Source organism: Labeo rohita, chromosome 9, assembly GCF_022985175.1.
Source record: "Labeo rohita strain BAU-BD-2019 chromosome 9, IGBB_LRoh.1.0, whole genome shotgun sequence".
Lineage (NCBI taxonomy): Eukaryota > Metazoa > Chordata > Actinopteri > Cypriniformes > Cyprinidae > Labeo > Labeo rohita.
Genome location: NC_066877.1, coordinates 13166505 through 13193097, shown reverse-complemented (window position 1 = coordinate 13193097; position 26593 = coordinate 13166505). Strand labels below are relative to the sequence as shown.

Genomic DNA, 26593 nt, shown 5'->3' with positions numbered 1-26593 from the left:
CTGGCGCTGATTGCCCCTCTGGGGGTAGTGGTGCCTGGATCCAGGAGTATAGAGTACAAATGGGGAGTGTGATTGTGGGTACTGTGTCCATTTTTGTATGTCTACATGTGGGGCGAGTGCGCGAATATTTGTTTGCGTGCATGAGGGTGGGAACGTGTGCTTGTATATATGTGTGCCTGTTTGTCTATGTCCATGTGTCAGGTCAGGCCTTAGACTCCGCCTCACTCATCATCTCAGGCCCCCCCACCACGCCCTGCCGGTGGAGGATGCCCCCGGCCGCCGGTGCGTTGGTGGTTTCTCGCTCCGGGGCGGGATGCTCGGGTGAGCGCTGGCCCGATCTCGGCGGTTGCTTGGCGGGGCCTGGCCCCCCTGGCTTTGCTGGGCCCCGGCTAGGGGGTGGGGGGCCCTTGGATCGCCGGGCCCAGGGCCGGTCTGCTCTGGTGTGGCCGGCTGCCGGCGGAGCCTGCGGGCTTGCCGCCACGCCCCCCTGGGACGTCTGCATTGTGGCTGCCGGATGATCCCCCTCCGGGCCCTCCTCTGCCCTTTTCTGGGTGGGGGCCGCGGTTGTCCCTGCGGTGGTTCTCCTGGGACTCTCGTGCTCGGGGGCATCCGGATGTTTGGCCCGGGTCTCCTCCATGTCTGCTTCATACCTTGCGGGCGGGGCTGTGGTTCCCCACACACACTATTAAACATTTACATGGAAGAACCTTATGAACACAAACGCGCTCACACACACAGGTGTGCACACAGGTGTACACACAAGCATTCACATTGGTGTAAAAACAGGTGCTCACAGACACACACTGTCTTGATCTGCTGTTGCTTCAAAACATGTTTTGTAATATTAGTTATGTGTGCTGCACAATAACATTTAACATGTAGTATTTACTGTGATTTATATAGATGTTGGTTGTTGCTGCAGTTACTCTGCTGTTGTGTCTTCTGTTGTTTTCTCCTTTTGTCAGCAGGTATGGAAGCAGATTATCTTTCTTTTGATCTTTCTCTCTTTCTCTATCCTCCTTCTCCTTTTTTTTTTTTTTTTTTTTTTTTTTTTTTTTTTTTTTTCTTCTCTCTCTCTCTCTCTCTCTCTCTCTCTCTCTTTCCCCCTCTTCTGTTGACTTTCTCCCCAATTTTTATTTTATTTTATTTTTTTTTTTTTTTCCCGTTTTCTCTATCCCCCGGTCTTGTCTGTAATAGTATGGTTAAATAAAAAGGTACATAAAATTAAATTAATTAAATACATAAAAAAAAAAAAAAAAAAAAAAAATGGCCGTGAATGATGATAACATAGCTACACATACACACTGTCATGTGTTATCTGTGTTACTGACAGGCCGGGAAAAAAAAAAAAAAAAAAAAAAAAAAAAAAAAAAAAAAAAAAAAAAAAATATTTTAATTTGTGTTCCAAAGATGAACGAATGTCTTATAGGTTTGGAATTACTGTAGTAATTAATGACAGAATTTTCATTTTTGGGTGAACTGACCCTTTAAACAGGCTCTGTAAATACACCTAAATGTTGCCATGTTGTAGCCTTAAAAGTTTGTGCAATTAAATCTAATTCAAATCGAAATATGTCTTTCTAAAGCTGCTTTATGTAACGTCTTTTCAATGCTTTTCTCACAAACAAATTGGCCATATGTATTTATTTCTTTATTAAAAGAAACCTGCCACAAGACCATTCAAGATCTCTCTTGCCCAATTTAACCCCTGGATACACCAGTGAGAGTCATTCTGAAGTGTCAGATAAAGTAGGAACGCTCTGTAAGCTATTTACAGTGTATACTATTTGACTAAACCATAGCTCTGGGAAGTGGTGGTATTTATGGAGCTGTGTGCATTTTAGAACAGCTTATATGATATTTGAATTTGAAAGATGTGCATGTGTTGAGCTGAAGCCTGCTGTGAGGAGAAAGAGCCTCGACTCTATGAAGGCAACTCCTGATACATGACAAAAGCTGAGACAAGACATTCAGGAAGATACTCTGTAATTTGGGACAGATGGTGCCTCGGCAGCACCAGCTGCGCGCTGAGAAAAATATGCCGCATTTTGAATAGTGCGAATACGGCAAGCCTATAAGAAACGCACAGATAAACATGTTTATTTACAGCAAACTCTTGTCAGCGTAGAATCATCTGACAACTCGTGACAAGATCCAGAGCCTGAAAGCCTGAGATCTTTCATCATTCATTCCTCATCAAGCTTGAGACAAATAACATTACGTAGTGGAAGACGGGGTCAACTCTTGATGTAAAACATTTACGACACCACATTCAAAGATTCTCTTTATTCTCAGAACACAAACAAGCAAAATAAACAAACAACAAACAAAACAGAAGAAGCAAAAATCGTCAGTAGAAATTATAGGTTATTACTTGAGTGAAAAAAAAAAAGTCACTGTTGAGGTTGCGGTTCCTGAACTTTGGCATTTGAAAAATAGCATGCAGTACTTGGACAGATGTGAAGACATCAAAATGTGAATGTTTTCAGTAGCTACTGAAATGGCTGGTATGTGATGCCTTTAAAATGGATAACGTGATCTTTAACAATGAGAAGACTGACAGTGTAATTTACACTTGTCACTAGTAATGGAGCCACGTATGATGGCACTTTAAGGTCATTAGAGCGATAAAAAAGGAGCTGCTATCTTTTCTCATGCCATCTTGGGGAATCGAACGCAATGGGAGGAATAAATTATACTGCCATTTATGTTGCAGTGTCCTTTATATCTGAAAGATTATATTTCCTTTTTCTTTCTTGTGAATCTTGTAAATATTCTTGTAATCTAAGGAAAATCATTGACAAAATAACAATATTAACTATACTACTACTACTACTACTAATAATAATAATAAGAGAAATTGGTTCAGTAGACGTGTCAGCAGCAGCAGTTTCTTTGTGTACAAAAAGTATTCTCGTAACTTTATAATATTACAGTTGAATCACTGATGTCACATGGACTATTTTATTGATTTCCTTACTACCTTTCTGGGCCTTGAATGTATCAGTTGCGTTGCTGTCTATGCAGGGTCAGAAAGCTCCTGGATTTCATCAAAAATATCTTAATTCTGAAGATGAACGAAGGTCTTACGGGTTTGGAACGAGTAATTAATGACAGAATTTTCATTTTTGCTTGAACTATCACTTTACTGACTTTTCTAACCTAATTAAAAACTATGAACAATGCCCCAAAAAATTACATTATTTTAAATGCAAACTAAGATTCTCTAATTGTTTATGCTGTAAAACCAGAGGGACTTTTTTAAATGTAAACCTTTGCCCCACAGTAGATTTCTGCCTCCTAGGTTTTGATAAGGTCAGACCAATCTAAAGGGAAAATAGGAAGTTAATTTCAAAATTACTTGCATAACATACATCTTTGGGGTCTGAAGGACCTCAAATATAAAAACAGTAAAGCCAGTCAGAGCAGAACATGTCTGGGAATTTCAAGACTTCTGGTTTTTATATACCCGTGGGGATCTGAGACCTTGCAAAATCAGAAAAGGGAAAGTTTTAAAAGACATGGCTTCATGTCCTCTACATGCATTGCAATGAGTACAACTTTACTGAAACCAGACAGTCTACTCCCGCCTCAGACCGCAGGGGTGATTTCTGATTGAATAAGATTAATGCGTATTTAATACTCATTTTGGATTGATATCATTTAAAGCAGATAAAGCTGAGTGTTGCTGGGTGGAGAATTCCATCACCCATCAATGCACACTAACTGCAAATTGAGCAGCATAAGACATTTTTTCCATCTAGATATAGCTTCGCACTAAGTTGTTTCTCTACAGTTGCCATCTGTTCACAAACTACGTGTAAAAACATGTAAACCATGCAAACAAAATCCTCATGTGCAGCTGCTATGATTGGGTTCTAATGAGGCTGTTTTAGAGAACAAGTCTCCGTGGACTAACAACTGAGAGAGAGAGAGAGAGAGAGAGAGAGACAGAGAGAGAGAGAGAATGTCAAAAGTGCATGATGTCCACAGATGTGCTACACCTAGATATTGAGTGACAAAAAACTCACTATACGGTGTGAATTCTTTCACGTCATGTGTCAGAAAAGATATATTCATGCCCACATGGAATCAGTGCACGTGGAACTTTTTCTGCAGATTTTTCATCAAATTCTAAATGCCTGTAGGCATTTTATATATGTAATACAAACACACATTTTCACAGATTTCACTGAAAGCACATGTATTTTACACCACCAAGGCATCTATTTTATAATGTAAGAAAATGGCACCCTTTTTTTAATTCTATTTGTTTCACACTGTTGGTGGTTTTGCTGGAAGGAAACCCACTGGGATATATTTATAGACTGCATGTTACAAAGTGTATATTTTCCCTTGTGCTAAACCATATATAAAACAGCTGGATGAAAATTAGAGGCTAAAGAAACAATTTGAACAGTGGGGGGTGGAAGACTATTCATATTATAAAACTTGTGAAATTACTTTTTGGACAGCAGTCTGGGTTCTTATATTGTTTTATGAAGAAATGAACTAATCCCATGTAATCAAATATAAAACAAAACAATATAAAACAATATGTACAAAAATGTATTTTTCTGTACAATATAAAACCACTGACTATGCAAAAACAATACATTTTACCTTTATTACCAAATATTCATACTGGCACAGACACATAGGATACAGATCAGGGTAATGCATTAGAGCTACAATTAACATCATATGCTTTATAAGAACATTTATGAGATTTACACCATGCTTTTTACTCAAAACTCACCTTTATACCAAAGATAATCGCTACACCTGCTTACCATTTCTTAATTTAAAACATCCTTTATTATTTTGAAAATACCCTAAATCACATGAAAATCACATACAAATCATATATTATTGCAATTGTGCATTTATTAGCTTCATGTTTGTAGAAACATTTCTATGAGTTTGTTATGTACGGAAAAGAATACGGAAGTGTAAGTTCATCATCGGAAGAGGAGGGCGGGTTATGAGTAATATGAGTGAATATGAGCAGTGAGAGAGCTTTCTCTAAGTCAGAACAGCAATTGCAGAAGAGAACACATGGGCAGACAGTGCTGGAAGCAATCTCAGATTGCACAATATTGCTCCAGAAGGAAAAAACATGCATTAAGAGCCAGGGGGTGAAAACTTTTGAACAGAATGGAGATGTGTACATTTTTCTTATTTTACCTAAATATCATATATTTTTTTCATTTAGTACTGCCCTTCAGAGACTACAGAAGATAGTTACATGTTTCCCAGAAGACAAAATAGGTCAAATTTACCCTGATCTTTAAATTCTAAAAGTTTTCACTCCTCTAATGCATTGTGTTTCCTTCTGAAGATGGATCTCAAAATCATAGTCATTGTTTGAAAGGGTTCAAATACACAAAAATGCTGGAAACCCAAAGAATTTGAGGAACTGAAGGATTTTTCTGAAGATCAGCAGGCAGTTCAACTGTTCAGAACAAACAAGGGACTCATGAACAACTATCACTAAAAAAAAAAAAAAAACACAGCTGTGGATCGTAACAGTACATTTTAATTGAGAATATTAGTGTATGTAAACTTTTGAATGGGGTCATTTTTATTAATGTAACTATTATTTTCTCTTGTGGACTGTATGTAAACATTTTTTATGTGAAAACCGTGGTGAAAAAAACAGCATATGCTGGTAGGTATGTTTTGATGCTGGGATGCTGGTTAGGTATGTTTTGATGCTGGTTTAAGCTGGTTCTTAGCTGGTTTATGCTGGTCCTTGACCAGCAACATGACCAGCTAAGGACCAGCATAAACTAGCATCAAAACATGCCTAACCAGCATCCCAGCATCAAAACATATCTACCAGCATATGCTGTTTTTTCACCAGGAAATATCTTATTCAGGTCAGTACTAAAAAAAATAACATGCATTTTGTATGATCCCTCTTATTTTGGTAAAATACTAACATTTTTAATGATTCTAAAATGAGTGTGCAAACCTCAACTGTATATTGTGTGTGTGTGTGTGTGTGTGTGTATATACATATATATAAACTCAGACCTCAGAAATTGCTTCAGACTCTACAAGCAAAATAATAACACATATACAGTATATCGACAACTTGCAAGAGAGAAAACAATCAAATTTAATACCAGCATGTCTCTTTCAACACCACTCCCTCAGCGTGAGGCATTTCCCTCAATATCTAAACACGCCGAGTACATGACCCTTTCATTTCTGAAAACAAACCCGCTCCATTTGAAGAAGAAATTCCCTGATAGAGTATAAAAGCAAAAGCCCAGCAGCAGCTTTGGCTGTGTTTATCATTACAGCTGTGTGCTCTCTCTCAGCTCATTGAGATGCAACCTCAGGAGCGTCTCGTTTAGGCTCCCCGTGCCTCCACCTGAGATCTGCATTCCCAGCAGAACAGCACACACAGCTGAAAGAAAGCTGCAAACTTATGGACCTGTGACTGGTTTAGATAAAGGCGGAAATGTGTAGACTATCTCAGACTGTTTGAACAGATTCGGCGAGTGACATTTAAGAAATGCTAGCAACTGCTACAGCACAAACAGTTTTGTCAGGTAACCTAAAAATGCCCTTTATGCTGCAACATCTGAATTAACTGGTTTAATTGCAGACAAAAATATTATTCAATATAGCTAAATCCACCTTGCCGCAGGTAATCACAGCCGTGCTGCGCAATGCAGTTTGTCTCCATCCAGGGACAGAACAACGACGGATGGTCTGACTCGACATCTTACCCTCACAGCAGTACCGCTCTTGTGATTGATGGACTGACATGAGTTGTTAAGAGCACACCATCCTGAAAAGCATGTTCAGGGACGTGTAGTGGAAAATCGTGACATCATGACTGGGGCGATTTCAAATCCTGCCTATATAGAAGGGTGGAAACTACAAATTCATATTTTTAACTGGAAATTACTTTAAGGCATGAAACTTCCAATATGTATTTTTTATTGAGTAATCTCTAATGTGTGTAAATATTAAGTACTATTTGACTATCCATTTCACACCCCCTCAGATACTGATGTCTTTTTTGTCCAAACAATGAAAGTCAGTGGGGTCAAATGTTGTTTTGGGCCCCAATGATTTTCATTATACAGCCAGAACAGGAGAAAATGAGAACAGAATTGACATTTTTGGGTAAGCCATTCCTTTAACTCTCTACAATGTAAGAACACTTTGATTTCACTGAACATTTTTTGTGTTTTTCCCTAATGAAATGTCTGCCCCACTACACAAATGACTCTGCACTACTAGTATGATGACCCAAATCTCCTTGTACACAGTCAGTACAAAAGACTCAAGTCTTAATTAAAGCAAATGACATTTACAGGTGACTTTAATTCCCTAGTAACTAGGGAAACATGCCATATCTAGAGCAGCATTTCTTTTTCCCTTCCACAGTCTATGGTTTTGTGTGAAAAAAATGTTTTGTGTGAACCAGGCTGTTTTAGCTCTGCCAAGTTAGTTTCAAAAAAGCATTAGCACTGAGCGCCTGTGAGCAGCACACAGCAGTGATGTTTCGCTCCTGAATAAATCTGAATGAGTCAGTCGAGTTCATGATTCAGTGACTCAAAGATAAAGAATACACCTGTTTTGATGCTGAATAAATTGGTGTGTTTAAAGGATTAGTTCACTATCAGAATAAAAATTTTACTGATAATTTACTCACCTCAATGTCATCCAAGATGTTCATGTCTTTCTTTCTTCAGTCAAAAAGGAAAACATTTCAGGATTTTTCTCCACACAGTGGACTTCAATGGGATCAGTGGGTTGAAAGTTCATATTTCAATGCTACTTCAAAGGGCTCTACACGATCCCAGCCGAGGAATAAAGGTCTTATCTATTAAAACAATCTGCCATTTTCTAAAAAGGATCAAAAATGTGTACACTTTTAACCACAAATGCTCGTCTTGAGCTACCTCGGCAATGCGTGTCCGCGACTTCATACATTACATAATCACGTGTTTTTAGTCTTCTTTGTCTGTTAAAAAAAAAGGTTCAAAAAGGCAGGATGGAGTGAAAAACTCATTTTCTCCTCCAACTTCAAAATCATCAGACATCGTTGTTTTACTTCTTTTTGTAAAGGGCGTTTGACTTTCTTTGCAAGTTCGCTTTGTAAACACTGGGGCAGTACTTCTGCCTACATCACATGTGACCTTACCAACGTTAATGTGTGAAGTCGAGATTTGTTTAAAAGTATATACGTTTTTTTGTATTTATTTATTTTTTTTTACAAAATGGCTGATCGTTTTGCTACACACACAAAAAAAGAATTTTTAATGCTTAATTACTAGGTTAAAATGAGCAGAAACAACTAAATTCCTGAAATTTTCTTACCTAACTTATTTCCATTATGTTCAGTCCACTTAAATTTGTAAAAATTGACTGAGCCTAATCATTTTGTGTTGGGACTACATGAATCATTTTTGTTGAACTGAAAAGTGGATGTGTAGTTCCCAGCATGCTTTGCATGGGGTCGCATTAAGAGGTAAACATATTGACAAAAATTGTCATTTTAAGTGTTTTTAATGAAAGAAAATTACATGTTTGAGTTTTTATACATGTAATGGTGAGTTATTTTTTAAAATAGGTTTAAATAGGTTATTTTTAAACAGAGGTTTGGAGATATTTTGGAAAGTTTTAAGGTTACTACTGTGCAGAAGCGTAGTACTCATGCTTAGGGTGTTGGCAGCTTCATGGACCTCCTGATTCATGCAATAAGCAATAACTGTGATAATGCCAGTTCTGAGATCAGTCGTCTTTGCTCAACTATGAAATGAAATTATCCTTAAGGTGCCACAAGTGGTACTGCTAAATACTTCTAAATTATTGTTCACATACCAACATGTGTTTTTGCTAAATACTTAAATTTAAACTTAAATTTGAACTTAAATTAAGTGAATACTTAATTCAGATCCATACAACAAGTCTAAAGGTCATTGCACGCTGTGTCCAAAATTTTTGCACGTTTGCAAAAATAAATACAACCTCACGTTGTGTCAGTCATGTTTACACACTGCCTCCCACTGCAAAACTTTTGTCTGTCATAAAAAAGTTCGGATCAGGTTCCATTTTCTGCACTTTCACATCTGAAGCCAGCATTTTTATAGGAAAGGATGCTGAATAGAAAAATAAATAAATAAATAAATAAATAAATAAATAAACACATGCATGAAAAATTCAGACTCAGTGTGCAATGACCTAAAATCATGTTCATTTAAACAAAGAGCCAACTAAACATTATTTGTGTAGCTGAACTTGTTTTAGTCTTTTTGTATGAACCTGCACTAATTGCGTGGAAAAGTTTACTTTAATTTAATTAAGTTCACTGAATAAGTTATTTTTTGAGTTAAGATAAGATCCTTATTGTGTAGAGCCCTTTAAAGCTGCATTGAAACTGCAGTTTGGACCTTCAACCCATTGATTCCCATTGAAGTCCACTATATGGAGAAAAAAATCCTGGAATGTTTTCATTAAAAAACCTTATGTTTTTTCGACTGAAGAAAGAAAGACCTGAAAATCCTGGATGACATGGGGGTGAATAAATGGTCGGGAATTTTTTAGTCTGGAAATCAGTTCAGCGAATTATTCTTTGACTCACTAATAAAGACAGTCAACTGGCGCCAGCTACTGCCGGGATGATGTAACGTAGAATGAGTCACGATGCACATTTATTCAGTTTAGTTACCCTTACATCGATAGCAACACACTGCTTGACATGTTCAGTGGACTAATGATGCCTGAAATTCTGTTTCTTGAAAACGGCAACTGCACATCAGGCAGGTAGCAGTCTCATTAAGAGGCCAGAAACATCACAATCTGTCTTTGATGTACCAGACAGAAGTTATTTAATAAAGAGTCTAAAATACACAGCCATCAAATAACACATTTGACATTTGTAAATAAAGACGTTTTATTGCAGTCAAAAAATAAGTGGCTGGACTAGTTCCGCAGCAAGTTAAAAATAGAAAGAGGATGTCCGTGAGCTGAAGGCACATCGGGGTGCTTCCAGTGTAGACAGCTCTGTTGACTGTAATGGGAGAGAGATCTAGTTTTGTTGCACCACACGTCCGGTGTAGACACGCATAACTACACCTTCTTGATGGATGCATGCTGACTTGTTTGTTGTCACCTAGCCTGCAGCTTTTACCACAAATTTACATTCGTGTTTGAGAGCTGTAATAAGCCATGTCGAAAAATATATAATGGCACCCAAAAAGTGACTGGACTTTTAAGCCTCATAAAAAATCTCTGAATCTCACTGCATGAGATACATCATAATCACTTCCACTGCAAATCTCATTAAGACCAGATGCTTAAAGTTTAGATTTTAATTGTGATTCAGAACAGTGATTTAGCGCATTTTGTGGGCCTAGTAAGTTACCTTTTAACAATTTCAGGCTAACATTAAAAGGTCATACCAAAAAGCTGAAGGTGAAAATTGATTTGTGGACCAGATTTAAGGATAAATACTTGAGGGTTTCAAAAACCGGAAAATCTTCAGTATTTTGAGAGCCCTGGGTCACACCAATGAAAGTCATGTTTAATGGTCAGAACAGGTAAAAGTACATCCTTAAAGGTACTGGTCATCCAAAAAATGAAAACTTTGTCAGATGACTCTATACTACTAGTATGATGACTCAAGCCTTCTTATACACAGTTAGTGTCAAGTCTCATTAACGCCAATGACATTTACAGGTGACTTAAACTCCCTAGTAACTAGGGAAAGATGTCGTATATCTAGGGCAGTGAATCTGCTTCTGACCGAATTCCATATAAATGCATTGTTAAATGGGAGAACGGTGAGCATTACCATAGTCTCAAGCTTCGGACAGCAGTGTGACAGGAGGACAATGACATCCACTGCAGCTCAGATACGGTTCTCACAAGGGCCCCTGGAGTGGCCCCGAGGCCATGTAATACCATGTTAATTACCACACGCACACTATAGAGTTTCAAACAGGACTGTGTGGGAGAGAGGAGAAAATCTAATCACAGGGGAACCAATTTCACTGAATCTGTTGCTGCAGTGGCTGGGTGGGTAATTTGTGATGACACAGAGAAAACATTACTGCCACAACAGTTGCTGAGCTGTAAATTTCTACCTGATGGAAAGTGATGGGTTTTTGACAATGTTTTCGTGTCAGTCCCTAACTTTCTGTCGGCGCTGTCACAGTTACACTGACTGTCGTATTAATTTTCGGCAAATGTTGTCAAGATCCTTAAACCTCCAGTTTGTCATTGCTGGTTATTATCATCACATTCAGTTTATCAGGACCAAAGAGCAATTTTAAATACAAAAGGGTTTTTAAAAAGAGAACAGGGCTTTTAAAAGAGGACTTTTTGGAAATTCTAATTCAAATTTCTCGTTCAAATTCTACAGTATTTTGGTGCAAACTAATCTGTCCTTGGTAGAGCACCCTAATAACCAGAACCATTAATAAAACTATGCAGAATGGTACATACAACACAGACAAAATTACTTAATGGTTTGTGTTTGCAACAAGAAACAGGAAAAAACTGCTAGCCTGTGTTTGTGGTTTGTACTGGCTGTCAAGAATAATATTTTAATATAAACACATTTCCATGTGTGATTTTTAAGGACATTTTGATTATTTTTATACATATCTATTACATTTTCATGCAAGGAACATCACATTAACTATCATATATTTGCTACAGTCTTCAAAGGAGGGAATGAGAAGACACAGGAATAACAAACAAAATAGACTTTATTCAACAAATCAAAGGATAAACAGGGCAGAATGACGTTAGACACCGGACCAAGAACTCTGGACAAAACAGGGCTTAAAGGGGTCATCGGATGCCCATTTTCCACAACTTGATATGATTCTTTAGGGTCTTAATGAAAAGTCTATAATATACTTTGGTTAAAAATTCTCACTGTTTGTGTAAAACAACACTCTTTTTACCTTGCCAAAATCAGTTCTGCAAAAATCATCTCATTCTGGTCGAGGCTGCTTTAAATGTTAATGAGCTCTGATCGCCCTGCCCCTCTCTTCTCTCTGTGGAAAGACGAGCCTGTTTACTTTAGCCGAATTTAGCTGCTTTTAGCCGTTAAACATGCTAACTAGCACTTTATTAGGAAAGGCGATCGCAAAGATTCATAAAAAAAATACTTATACTCACTTCTGCTGTACGTGAAGCTGGATCATGAATGATTTGCGCGAAAATAGGCGTATATATGTAGATCGGGAGGCGCATTCCCTTCACAAACAAACATAATCTACTGCATCTTCAGCGGCTCAGATGTCGGGAGTAAATGACGACCACTATGTTCATTATTACATCCAGCAACACAGCACCTCAATCGCTCAATCTGAGATATTTTTGTCTAACTTACATCCCTGCTCCAGCATCCAAACAAAGAGGGCGGACTGTTACAGCTGATCTGAGGTAAGACGCTCATGTCAATCAACTATCGTGGGAACGGCCTCTGCAGGTGTGATGCAACAACAACAGGCATTTGAGAATGGCTCGATTTGAAAAAGGGGATATTATTTTTACAGATTAATTAAAAACCACTGCATGGATTTTTATCATTATAGGGCAGATTTGTATATGCACTGACAACACACATTAATGTTCAAACAACATGTAAAAGTGAACTTAGCATCCGATGACCCCTTTAAATAACAAAGACCAAACAAGACTAATGAGGGGAACACAGGCGAAACATATGAAACTTAATAAAACAGGAAACAGGAGCTACCAAATATGGGCAAAGGACACACGAGGGAGGAATTAGGACATGGAGAGCACATGGGGAGCAAAACAAACACAAAGAATAGTCCAGTGGCATGACAATATTAATGCGGTCAACTGATTAAAAAAAAAAAAAAAAAAAAAAAAAAAAAAAAGGAATTAATTGCACATTTTTGTCTGAAATTAATTCAAATGAATACCACCTAATATTTAAGATTTTAAATATACTTTCATATTGCAATAATTTCACATTAAATCTGCCATCAGTGGTTCAACTGGAATTTTATGAAGCAACGAGAATACTTTTTGTACGCAAAAAAAAAATAAATAAATGTGATTGTGTCACATTGAAATGTTTACTGAGCAGCAAACTGCCATATTAGAATAATTTCTGAAGGATCATATGACACTAAATTAATATTTCACAATATTTTCACAAAAATCTTATGATACTATAAAAAGTTATTATTAAAATCATTGTATACAATCTAAAGTTGAGGTGCTGTATATGACATACTGCTTCCAGTAGGAGCATATGGGCACATCCTCCTGTGCCTTCCTGTTAGACAACACACAGTCTTGGCCTTTTACCAAAAGCACCAGATAGTTTGGTAGTCATGCCAGCACCTACACAGTGTGTCTGTCACATTGCTTTTGCCATTTTTTCCTGGCAGTTCGCACTTTTACCTGTAGTAAAGAGCTGGAACTGACCCTGCACATATTTTTGGTTTTGTGAAAACATGTTGTTTGTGCAGTGTGCACAGTTTATGACTAATGTTTCCCTACTTACAGACAAGCCAGCATTCTGATTGGAATGGCCTTTTGACAACATATGGTGATTTCCATGTGAGAATATGAGTTACACAAGGACACATTAGCTTGACTTACTGGAATATTATTAAAGCTTTATGATTCTGAAACTCAAATTTGCTTCTCTACAGACTTTTTCTAAAAACTAACATATATAATGATCACATGACAATTTTGCTACACACACACACACACACACATATAAATGACATTTTAATATAGTCTGTAGTTATACAGACTATACTGTGTAACATATTTAAACAAGAAAACATATTTAAGATAGATTACACACACTAAGATAACGAATATACATACAAATAAATATACACACACAAATAAATAATTAAACATTAAATATAAATTTATCTTAGAAAAGTACAAAATACAAAAAAATTTGCAAGAAAAGGAACTTTACATGCGGTTGATGAAATAACCTTCACAGCGTCAAAAAACATCAGAGGCAGAAGGCTTTCTGAAATCTGTATCTTGGCAAGGAATGTTCTGTTGGGAATGAAAACTGCTTGGAAAATTCCTGTCTGGTGGGTCTGGGGAGGCTGAATGTAAAGCTTTTAAGACAACCTCAATCAGCTCCCACTGCTCATGAAGATAGCACACACCGGCTACAACTCCCAATCACGTTATGGCATAATGTTAGGAGAGCTGTGAACACGGCATCTACGCCATGTTCCAAGGTCAATTTAATAAACACACACGACAGTTACCAGCAACAATGATTGCAAGCGATTTGCTTTAGATGTTTTGGTAAGAAAGCGTCTGTTAAGCACATGTGTTTGTTGTCTCTTTGTCAAAATTTTCTTCAGGGCATCTGCATATAAAGAGCAGGCACCTTCTTAACCATTTTACCTTTCCTCCTTTTTTTTTTTTTTTTTTTTTTTTTTTTAACTTATCCTCAAAAACCATGAACAAACCTCCGCGAGGTAAAAGAAAAAACAACCCAGACTGCATTAAAAATGGGATCACTAGCAGTAAGGATAAATGTGTCCTGACCACAATTTATTCTGTGCGGTCAATTACTGCCTGCCCTGAGCATGAAACCATTGAAATTTAAGAGACATTTAAAAACTAAAATTGTCAGAATTTGAGTCCTGAAGCAAAAACAGTTGATATAAAGACGGATCACATTTCCTTTATATTTTTAAAACATAAATATATTCATTTCGGCTTTGGCGATGAAAGCCAAATGATTTCTCGCGTCCAGTTCATATCCTCAAGATGCTCATTAACAGTGAGTTACGTGAGGTTACCGTGAGTCTGCTGGTAATACTGTAACACCTTTCAACTTTCTTTTCATCTTCATTTACTTATCTTCGAGATCGACGGCGGCCATTGAATCCTGAATGATACATGACAAAAGGGCCGAGATGAACCTTCCCTTCCTTAATGAAACCCTTATTGATTTCTCATTGCAGGGAATCATTGCCTCTGCTCTCATGCTCTCAACCTCAAGTTCCCACATTTAATCTGGATGCACATCATCTGGAAACACTACCGTTAAGACCTCCAGAGGATCTACATGAGCTTAATCAATGTAATACTGACTAACACAAGCCCTTGTACCTCCAAAATGGCTCCAATTTAAACAAAATACAATAAGCAGGCAGACTTAAAACATATGTAACTGTTTTCACAAGTTACGTAAATTTCCATGCATTTTTAGAACGGAAAATATAAATGTATAATAATTCATTGCATATTTAATTAAATACAATATACTACAGTATAGAAAATGTGGGGTTTATTCACCAAGGACACATTAATTGATCAAAAAGTACAGTAAAGACATAATGTTATGAAAGTTTTTAATGTAAAAGCTGTTCGTTTGTTATATAACTTTACTTACAATTGATCATGTGTTATACAAAAAGAAAACATTAAGCAGCAAACCAGCATATCAGCATGATTTCTGAAGGATCATGTGATAGTGAAGACTGAAGTAATGGCTGCTGAAAATTCAGCTTTGCCGTCACAGGAATAAATTACATTTTAAAATATATTCAAACCGACATCAGATACCTTAACTTGCAACAGGGCTCTACACTGCGACCATTTCAGACGCGTTTGCGACTGAAAACTACTGCGTGCGACTGTGAAAACATTTTAAGAGCACCAGTGCGACTGACCCGATCAGCATATTTGTGTTTACGCTGAGGGGAGCTTCATAAGTTTCTATGTGTTTTTGCAACATTGAGTAATGTATCACAGACATATCTCACAAATACTTTCATAAGCAATGTGTAGAGAGAGTGTAAATAAGAGATTCATTGTGCAGCATAGAGAACTTCGTTGATTTTAATGAAACTTCATGATTAACTAAGATGAGTGACAGCTGTTAACGATTTTTAAGGGAGACTGTAAATGAGATATTGATTTAATACAAGAGTTAAATAAACAAGAAGTTCACATTAAGTGACTTACATTGTCTGACTATAACACTATTGCCTGATTTTGCTCTATTTCGTCTAAAAATAGTTTGAAACAAGTCACAACTGAGTCGCTGCACATTTCCATTCAAACACAGCGGTGTTTCATTTATGAATGAACAACGTGCGTTTTTAAACAAATCTAGTGAGTCAGTGATTCAATTTCCCATTCATGAAGACAGTCACTTGCTTTATTGCTGAATGAATCAGCTGTTTGAACAAATCAAATGAACAAATGATTCAGTTTTAAAATCAGTGACTTTCTGCCACCCACTGGCAGTTTTAGTTTAATTTTTAAAGTATCTTTTCAGTCATTTAATCATTTAATATTTCTATATTCAAAATTTTATATTTAAAACATTAATCTGAACATGAATTTATGAATTTGATTGCACTCATGCCACCTCTGAGCCTCATTAAACATGAAAATACACCTACAAGCCACTTATACACATATACATACATACTTTTTTTTTTTAATTGACATAAAGGGTCACATACTTCTAATAAAGTTAGAAAAATGCCATTACATAAGTAAATACAACATTTCCCTGTAAATCACTTATCACTATATATATATATATATATATATATATATATATATATATATACATATATATATATATATATATATATATATATATATATATATATATATATATATATATATATATATATATGTATATGTATATGTATATGTATATGTATATATATATATATATATATATATATATATAATATATACATACATATATATATTATATATTATTTACACCCATACCATATAGATGTGTTTAGGGGTAAGGGGTAGACAAATAAAATTAGCTTAGGATGTTAAAAAAAAAATTTCGGGATTTGAGAATTATTTGGATAAATGTGCTAAAAATCTCTGTGAAAGAAAGAAAGTGGTAATTGGTGTGAGTGTGACTTGCAGTGATTTACACAAGAGCTGATTGTAGTTGCTTTCTGAGAGGAGGGAATAAAGCTGCCGGCCACAAAGAAAGAGACCCGCAGCATTATTCTGCCTGTTCAAATGCCAGACCATTTCTCAAAGAAAAATAACACAATGCCATTCTGTGCTGTACTTGGTATTTGTCAGAGGGAAATATTCAAAATGTCAATCTGCCATGTCTGACCAAAGGTTTTTGTTTTGTTTCGTTTTTTTCACTTTTTCTTTCACCTCTGAGATAACTCTGCATAATGATAATCAAATGCAACAACTACCTTTGGTAAAATTGGAATGAAATGACCTCATGTCAAAGAAAATTGGAAAACTGTTTGCAACCTTTGTATTAAACCCTAATAGATTTATAACAGATCAAAAATAGCTATACGAAAATAAAATGCTTTAAGGCACAGCTTTAATTTGCGCATATCAAGTTATGACTAAAGCGTGAAGATATACATTTTTCTTTGCAGAAAAAAAAAAACAGAACAAATTTGAGCCCCCGTCTTTGAGATAAGCATGTGGGAATGAGATGAGACATTTCTTAATAATGCAAATCCAGACCTCAAGAAAATCTGTTAACATCCATGAGGAGGATATAACTGATATGCTAATAGACAGTGCACTGCCACGTGTGTTTAATTGCTTATTCTCATTGATGGAGAAATGTAGCCCAACCGGATGCTCTGTTTTTCAAGATAAGCCTTATCAGAAGAGCAAATAAACAGGACTTTGAAGAACAGCAGATATGGTGATATTTGCAAATAGGATTGGATTTTAAAGTAAGGTCTCCCACACTGAGGGCCGTGATCCCTACTGCTAACCAGATACCTAAAAAGCTGCTTTACATGTTGAATGTTATCTTGTTTACTTAATACTAACCGACCCTTGAATGTCATTAAAAAAAAAAAAAAAAAAAAAAAAAAAAACACAAACGTCATGATGCTTGCAGACAATTCTAAAAATTAGACAAAAATCAAGACTTCCATATTAATATAAAAAATATGATAACTCACTTTCCAACATCTGTTTAATCCTGATTCCATATCCTACCTAAGTCAGAAACTGGACAACTGTAATGGTGTAAAAAATCAGATTTAAGATCACATGTGAATCCAGCAATGAAACCTTTCACAGTGTATTGAAGCAACTCATCTGAGATCAAATCAAGCTGACTCCACTAGGGTCAGTGTAATGGAGCAACTGCTGACATATTTTTCTTGCATCATGTATAACAATTGCTATGCTAGGAAGACTAAAGTAGCAGAGAGAAAAAGATCAATACAGAGGCATTTTGCTCAGTTTAGAGTGTTCAACGTTTGGGCAAATGAATCATGGTAAGATGAATCTATCATTTCTAAAGTGTGATTTCTAATGTGTCTGTCTAAACTGCATGTAGAGTTGGGTGTCATTAGAATTTGATCAATTCCGATTCCGATTCTGCTTATTGTTTCCGATTCTTTTCGATTCCAATGTGAATAAAAGATGATATCAAGCATATTTATTCTGTTTCTTTTTTGCTAAACATTTAGTTGCAGCTGAATACCATGAACAAAAAAACCAAAGGCTACATAAAAACAAAATTCAAAAGCTGTTTGCTAAATAGAGCTGCGTGATTCTGGATAAACTGGGTTGTTGTTGTTGTTGTTGTTGTTTTTTTAAATGGAAGTTGTGGTTTTCTTACGATTCTGAAGAAAAAAACATTAGACAACTAAACAAAAATCACACGTAGGTCTAATTTATAGGTGAATGATTAAATATCCGATTCTGGAACATCTAGACCCTAATCTAGAGTATTGCGTTCATGCAAGAGGTACTTCTTTTGAATAAGTACTTGGCAACTGTTAAAAAATTATGGATTTGTGTAGTATGAATGTAATCCAGACATACAACATTTGTCATGTTGTCACTGACATGTGACTTGCCAGTTTTAGTTGCATCGCTTCACTGCCATTTATAAATCCTCTCTCGTTACCTCATTAGATAGAAAAGTGTCCATAGTAATACTATTTTTCACTGGAAGTAGTAGGTCATCCGAGAACTTTTTGTTTAATGTTTTATGAATACTGTGAACTCAAACACATCAGATTCATCCGAAAACATATGCATTGACTTTATGGCCTGCTGCTTTATCAGGCAATGACTTCACAGGCAGTGTTTGTGTACGAAAATACCTGACAAAACTGACTTCTGACAGATGTCTTACACTATGTGGGAGGCCAAGACGTGATAAAAGGTATATTTTTCCTAACCAGTTTTTGTCCTAACCAGTTGCGACAGCGACATGTGACAGGGGATTCAATTTTAGAAACAGTTTCTATTTTCTGTGACGCTGTTGTTCTATCATGGCTGGAACAACATACAAAGTTTAACAATGATAATCTAAGGTATTGATTATGTGTTTTATTCATTGTTAAACAGAGGCGAAACATAGTGAAGTATTTTTACTCCGCTTTAAAAGTACTTTTTAAGTTTCTGTACTTTATCAGAGTGTTTTTCTTTAGAAACCTTTTACTTCACAACATTCCAAATCATAATATTGTACTTTATGCTGTACTACGTTTCATATTAAATATCATTTAATACTTAACCCATTTAATCTCAGCGGTCACCAGTCACAGTTTTCATTTATAAAGCTCTAAAACCCTTACTGACTGATGTTTTAGTGCATTTCCTGCAAATATAGAAAAAATAAAGAGTCTCAGTGAAATATGTGCAGTTTTACATGGTTAGTGAAAATTGTCACATGACCACAGCAGTTTATGTATTTCCTGTTAGCACCATGACAAGATGATGACTGCATCAAATCTCCAAAACAAAAGGCTAGTAAAGTATGTTAAAAAAGATATGACAAAGATTTTTGGTCCACTTGTATTAATATATGAATTTACAATTATTACATTTTGTTGAGTGTTGTCATAGAATGTGTAAAAATGTTGATGGTCACAATAGTGACTGGTGGGATAGGTATACACATAAATCCAATTGCAGTTGCTAGTGAAAGCTGCACTAAAATGTTGCAATGACAAAATATTGCACTGTATTAAAAGTTAAAATGATACAAATAAGTTACAATATTGATGGTGTTATACTGGTAGCACTTATATAACAATTTTATAAGTTACAATAAGTAACAATTTGGTTGTATTTTTTTTTCTCAATATTACTATCAGTGTTGTGCAATGGTTTAATGCATAATGCATTGGCTGTGATATTTGATTGCTTCTGTCGCATTGCATAGCCGTGTCGTGTCTGGTGGAGACATTCAAATTGCTTGTCGCTGAAATCTTGTCTTGACGTGTCTAGTTAGGACACGGTTTAATTATCTACAACAAAATAGAGAGAGCTCTGATGACAACCAAGTGAATATTTAATACTAAAATATGAATTTCTTGCCTTACATCAGAAGTGAAAAAAAGTTTATACACATTTATACACAAACCAACCACCAAATGCAACCTTCAGATGGCATTTTTACTTTTTAGCTCTGCTGCCACCGAATCGAATGAACAGGATTGTGGGATATCAAAGGTAGCAAAGGATACATCTTTGCTGCCTTCAAAAATTGATCCGATAAAGGCATCTCAGGAGACAAGCAGAGAAGCTAACATTGGATTCGGATGTGCCTTTAGCACAAAGCCATGCTGTTTTTCACCAACTATATAGCAGGAAAGTATGCATTTTTTTGGATTATGTGTTCATTAGTTACATGTCCTGCATAGAGCTCATGTTGTGGGCATGATTACTAGGGAATGCTTAAACTTTAAAAACATATACATGAATGCAATACTAGTCACTTTAGATAAAATCATCTTCCAAATGCACACATTTCATTTCTAATTTTCTATTCACTGATTTGCAAAGGGCACAGTTCTATTGTACCGGAAAATATTTTAATGTAGAATTGCCATGTAAAGTGAGCATTCATTAAAACAGACCATCTGGATGATTTTTTAAAAATCAATATTTAGACAATTAATGAAGCATTTGCACGGCATTTTCTTCTTCTGTCTAGATAATAGTATGCTGAAAAATAGGGCACTCGGTTCTCAGGCGTACAGTATTTGAGAGCTGGAAATTAAAACATTAGCAGTGTGACTTTTGGGCTGAAAAAAAAAAAAAACACATGCTATAATAAAACAATTCAAATGCACAAATAGCTCAAGAATAGTTCAAATATGCTTAAAAATGCTCATATAACAGCATGCGGCGCATTGCTCTGCATCCATTATTTTCCCAAACAAAACCTGATACAATCTTCATTTCTCATGAAGCATTAGAAGGAAAACAGTCATTGAAAAGTGGTTAATATACGCTATTCCCACTGTGCATGAGGTTTGACAATGCTAAATATACCTGCCATTATTTACAGCTTGTTAAAAGCCCATTCAGATGGCTCATTGTGAAATAATGCTCACATTTTCAGCAGGCTCCTTTGATTTTAGATGAAAATCACATGCAGAAACCCTGCATACAGTCAGATCACTGATCACTCTCATTCTCCCTGAGAGTCGCTGGTGAAAAATGGAGCAGGAGGGATTGTTCCTCACAGGCCCTAATGAGAGTGCTTTGTTTAAGGAGCTAAATGATCATCCCATTACCCACAGCCTTGGGTACCCCCTGTTTCTCAGACAATGATGAAGGTCAAGCCTAAAGCACACATCAGCTCTCCATAACGTGAAGAGACACACTGTTCTGTCGACTCTGAGAAAGCGGTTTCACCTATAACAGTTGAACTCTCATTTGAACTCAGCTCTGCCTGTGGTTAAATGCCTAGAAGAATTATGGGACACCAATTACCACAAGTGTAAAGTCGTACGAACTGACAAAGAGCCAATGAAATGTTTTCCAGACTTGCTGACTAGTTGACGATTGGTGCTAGAAATGTAGTCGGCAGTACCTCTGAAAGTAACCATCACTACTACCTAATAAGTCGAACTCAGTTAAGCGGAAGTGAGTTGACTTTATAATCAAGTCATTAATAATTTACTCCAGCTATCTCTCATGCTCTGTAAGGCACTGCTAATTGGTCCAACCATATGATAATCCACTCCATAAAAATTTGATGATAATCCTAACGGCCACAAACGTTATCAGATGCACGTACTGTACAATGCCTGTCGTCGGTCACGCTCGCACCAGAAAGCATTAGATTGTATTCAGTGATGTGATTTCTCATTTTTCCAAGCGATATATATCAGCCATCGCTGTTCGGTAGAGATGTCACAGCCTCACTCGCGATGATCTGATTAGATTCTTTCTGCGTACAGGCTTTTTCAAGTGTAGTTCATCAATCTCTTTATCTTTTGAGTAGTACCATCGTCACACTGAGGGGAAGCACATGAAAGCGCCGATGATAAAGCCAATGAGGCCTTTGTGTACAAAAATGGACAGAAAAACACACTCACCGGGACAGAGAAAACATCTGAGGCAGTGAGTTTAAATTCATTACTTCATTTTCCACACTGCTGATCTGAGAGCGATGCACTGCGTTTGTTACTCCAAGGGCTTTTTGCTTCATTCTGCAGGTCTGCTTCTTGGAGGCAAAGCTAGGACAGCAATCAGGCTCAAATTAAATCACCTTTGGGTGTTTTAATCATTTATAGAATGCAAATGCCTTAGTGTTTCATTCATCAAATATTTTGAAGTCAACAGCTGCGGAAAGTCTCGCGCGCCGAGGGTAAAAGTCCTTATCTGGAATCAATCATTGCGGCGAGGGGAAAAAAATCAGACCTGTTCTGACAGAAGCAGGGAGATTAAGGGTCGGAATCAGATTTTCTTGTTTGCGAAACTGAGCACAACATGTAGAAAATCCTGCCTTACTTCAGAATGCCTTGGCAAAGCCCATAAATCTCGAGCTAGGCATAACGGTAGGTAATTACTCCAGCTTTGAGGACTAGGAATAGATTACTATATACATCATTATATGTGATTACGCTCTCTGCAGTAGGGCCTGTCATTGTTCAGCAAGAGATGGATAATCTTTCTCAGAGCATATATTATGCTAACAGACCCACATCCACACAGGATCCCTTGATCAAACTCGGCAGAGTTTTTCATTCCAGCGTAAGATGTCAGTCTCGTTGTGATGTTGGGAGCTGTGTGAATGAGGGATTCTCAGTGGGGGAAGAAAAGGAACAGATGAAAGACGCTTTTCCACAAAGACACCAGCAAACAGAGCACAGAGTCAATACAATGCAATTAAAGGGATATTTCACCCAAAAGTGAAAATTCTGTCATCATTTATTCGCCCCCATGTTGTTCTAAATCAGTCAAACTTCCTTTCATCACTGTGACACAAAAGGAGAACTTTAGCAGAATGACCACGCTGAATGACCACACGTTTACGCGGTTTAAGGTTCAAAAAACACATTATTTGCCACATACTGTACAATATTGTTGCTCCTTTCTGAAACGCTTCAATTTTTACAAAGCTCATCTTTCTGAAAAGCACAGTATGCTCTGATTGGCCAGCTATCCGGTGCATTGTGATTGGCCAAGTACCTCAAGCGTGTGACAGAAATGTTACGCCCCTTACCATATTTTAACGCCGTGTCCCGGCGCAACGAGACAAAAACAATAAAACCTATAAATGAGGCATTTGTTGCATACAGTGAGGACATAAGTACTGATTATAATAACTCATTCTGTCTTTTTACATGTTGCACTGCGTCACGCTGCATAAACATAACACCATGTCTGCATTTGTGATCATAGAAACGACAAACAACAAGCACTACTCTACACTGCTGAAAACTCACATTTGAATAGTCAGTAGCAAATATGAAAACATACTTACAGGCCGTGAATCAGAAGCACCAGACTGTTCTTGAAAAGTTGGAATTGCCCCACTTTATAACCCTTTGTGCACAGCTGGCATTGTAGGCTACTCTACTAGGTTCAGAAAACAATACTACAGCCGGTATAAAAAGTTACACCTTCTTTCTTTGCATATATATTTGGGCGATGTTATGCAAATCTTCCCACACCATGATGTAGACATGTGGGGGTGTGTTTGAATGAGCTATTTTAGGAAGGCGTGGCTGAGTCTTAACTTAAACAATACCTCTTTGGGTTTGAGACTTTAATCTTTGCAACTTTACAGATCTTGTATATGCACAAACAGCTTGTAACACTCCAAAGACAAAGTAAAACAAGAACACGAAACATATGACCCCTTTTATGAGACAATGCATCCAATACAATAATACACATCCGATTTCTTTTTTCAACTCCCTGGTGAAAAAAACAGCATATGCTGGTAGCTATTTTTTGATGCTGGGATGCTGGTTAGGTATTTTTTGGTGCTGGTTTAAGCTGGTCCTTTGCTGGTCTATGCTAACATACCTAACCAGCATCCCAGCATCAAAACATAGCTACCAGCATATGCTGTTTTTTTCACCAGGGCTGTTTCCCAGCAGGCACACAACATCATAAGACATTGATTGTTGGTTAAATTTCGATTGCGACATCGGGTGACCAAAATTCAATGTCAATCTACTGTCTAATGTCAACGATAATTTGATGTCCAAAAGGATGTCAGCTGACGTTGATATTTTGTTGTTTTTAGGATGTTCAAAGGCTGAGTGTCGTGGCTCTCTGCGTGTGCACTGTGTGCACAGAACACACTGTGCAGGTGATTAATTAAGCTTCTTGCGTCATTTTGTGTTTGTATATTTAAAGTCGCGTTTAGGTGTTTTTGTTTTTATTTGTTAAGGCTCAGGAGGTTGCGAAGGATGGCTTGGTTTGGTTTGCACTTTCTTGGCCTTGAACATGGTAGTTGTGCTGCTGCAGGGTCAGAAAGCTTTCAGATTTAATCAAACATGTCTTAATTTGTGTTCAGAAGATAAATGCAGGTCTGACGGGTTTGGAACGACATGAGGGCGAGCAATAATGACAGATTTTTCATTTTTGGATGAACTATTCATTTAACAAAAGCAAACATGAGGTAAAAGACATTTGTTGAAGCAAACATGCCATTTCAGCTTGCTTCACAACTTTCACAGGATTCATACACAAGTGCTCCACATCACAAGTGTAATCATGTAGTAGGTGAGCTACTGAGCAAGTTTACTTTGTCAGAAAAGCCACACATACTTGGTTATGTGACGCAAATGTCAAAATGTGCTAGTTTACAAATCAGGCAAAAGCGTTCTGAAGTCATACCATAGTATTATGCAAAGAACTGCAGGACAATAAATCTGTATTAATTGATTGTCGATAATTTGTATAAAAATGAAGTTTTTGGTGTTTTACTGCCACTATACACTCCTAAAAATAAAGGTGCTTCACGATGCCATAGAAGAACCTTTTCTGTCTAAATGGTTCCATAAAGAACCTTTAACATCTGAAGAACCTTTCTGTTTCACAAAAGGTTCTTTGTGGTGAAAGAAGGTTCTTCAGATTATAAAAAGGTAAGAAATAGATGGTTCTTTAAAGAACATTTGACTACATGTTTCTTTGTGGAACCAAAAATGGTACTTCTATGGCATCTATGTGAAGAACCTTTTAAAGCACCTTTATTTTTAAGAGTGTAGTGTTCTCTGAACCTGGAATTTCAGAGAGTTTTGCAAAAATGAATGTAGAGTAAATGAAAACAGAGTTTTGCAGAACACACTAACTTCTAGGCCACATCTCAGACACTGAAGTAATAATTAAGCATGAGAAGGAAGAAAGCAGCATGGAACGTTGAAACGGCACAGAGGAATTTGTTACGCTAGTTCCTGATAAACACTGCTTTGCTTCGAGCTAGAGTGAGATAAAATCCTGAATGGACGGATGGATGGATGCTGTGTAATGCTAACAGGAGGGAGAAACATCAAAGCGCAGCCATTAAAAAGAGATCTATCGTAGAAATCTCCATATCACAGGAATAGACATCATAGACAACGCGCTTACCCGTTTTCCACGTATAGTGTCTGTCCTTTGGAAATTCCAGGTCCGACCTCACTTGCATTCCAATTAGAGACATAGAGAGCAGCAGGTAGTTCCCAACACGCCATGTCCAGCCCGTTACACCAGAGTCATCTTTTAGAATCATAGTCCAGCCCATTGACGTCCTGTCCACTTTTAGTCCTGCAAAACAAAAAAACGCAAACAATGGCGATTATGCTCTCTCTCACCTGTTAGGGACTGAATACACCAGCCAAGCATGATAAACAACTCTAGGGAATCATTAGATTAATCACCAGCATACGTTTGACTAGTCATTTAATCCTCGAGGACGTGAAATCGAGCACACACGCTATTCACGATCAGGATCGTTCTGTTTTAAAGCCGTACGCATTGATGCGGTAACTACCACGGTAAACACAGGCAGAGTCCTGAGTCTTTCAGCCCTGAAGTAATTGAGGGTATTAACACCTTTTTATTGCAACTCATTTAATTCTGTCCCCCGCTGCTGTAATTCATATCCTTGGGGTGAAGGATTAGTTCTGAAATCACTGACTTTCCAAGCATGTGTATAGGTGAGAGGGAATTTCAATGCATATCTGATTCACAATGAACTTTTTGGCAAATATAGCAGCTGTACGCCATTATATTTGCACTATTCCGATTTTAAAGCAGCTGATCTTGAACTACGAACTCCTTTTACCGTATCCGTGCGCACGCAAGCTTTGTTTTATGTCACGCACTGACTGATGGAAATCTGCACACCATT

At 37.0% G+C, this 26593-nt stretch overlaps 1 protein-coding gene across 1 annotated transcript in view; it reads right to left on the bottom strand.

Moving 5' to 3' along the window:
* Nucleotides 1-26593, bottom strand: part of thsd7ba (thrombospondin, type I, domain containing 7Ba) — a 245242-nt gene that overhangs the window by 160926 nt on the left and 57723 nt on the right. The window contains 1 exon segment of the mRNA XM_051118747.1: nucleotides 25831-26007. Within this exon segment, the coding sequence (XP_050974704.1) occupies nucleotides 25831-25984 (154 nt within the window). The 5' untranslated portion in view covers nucleotides 25985-26007.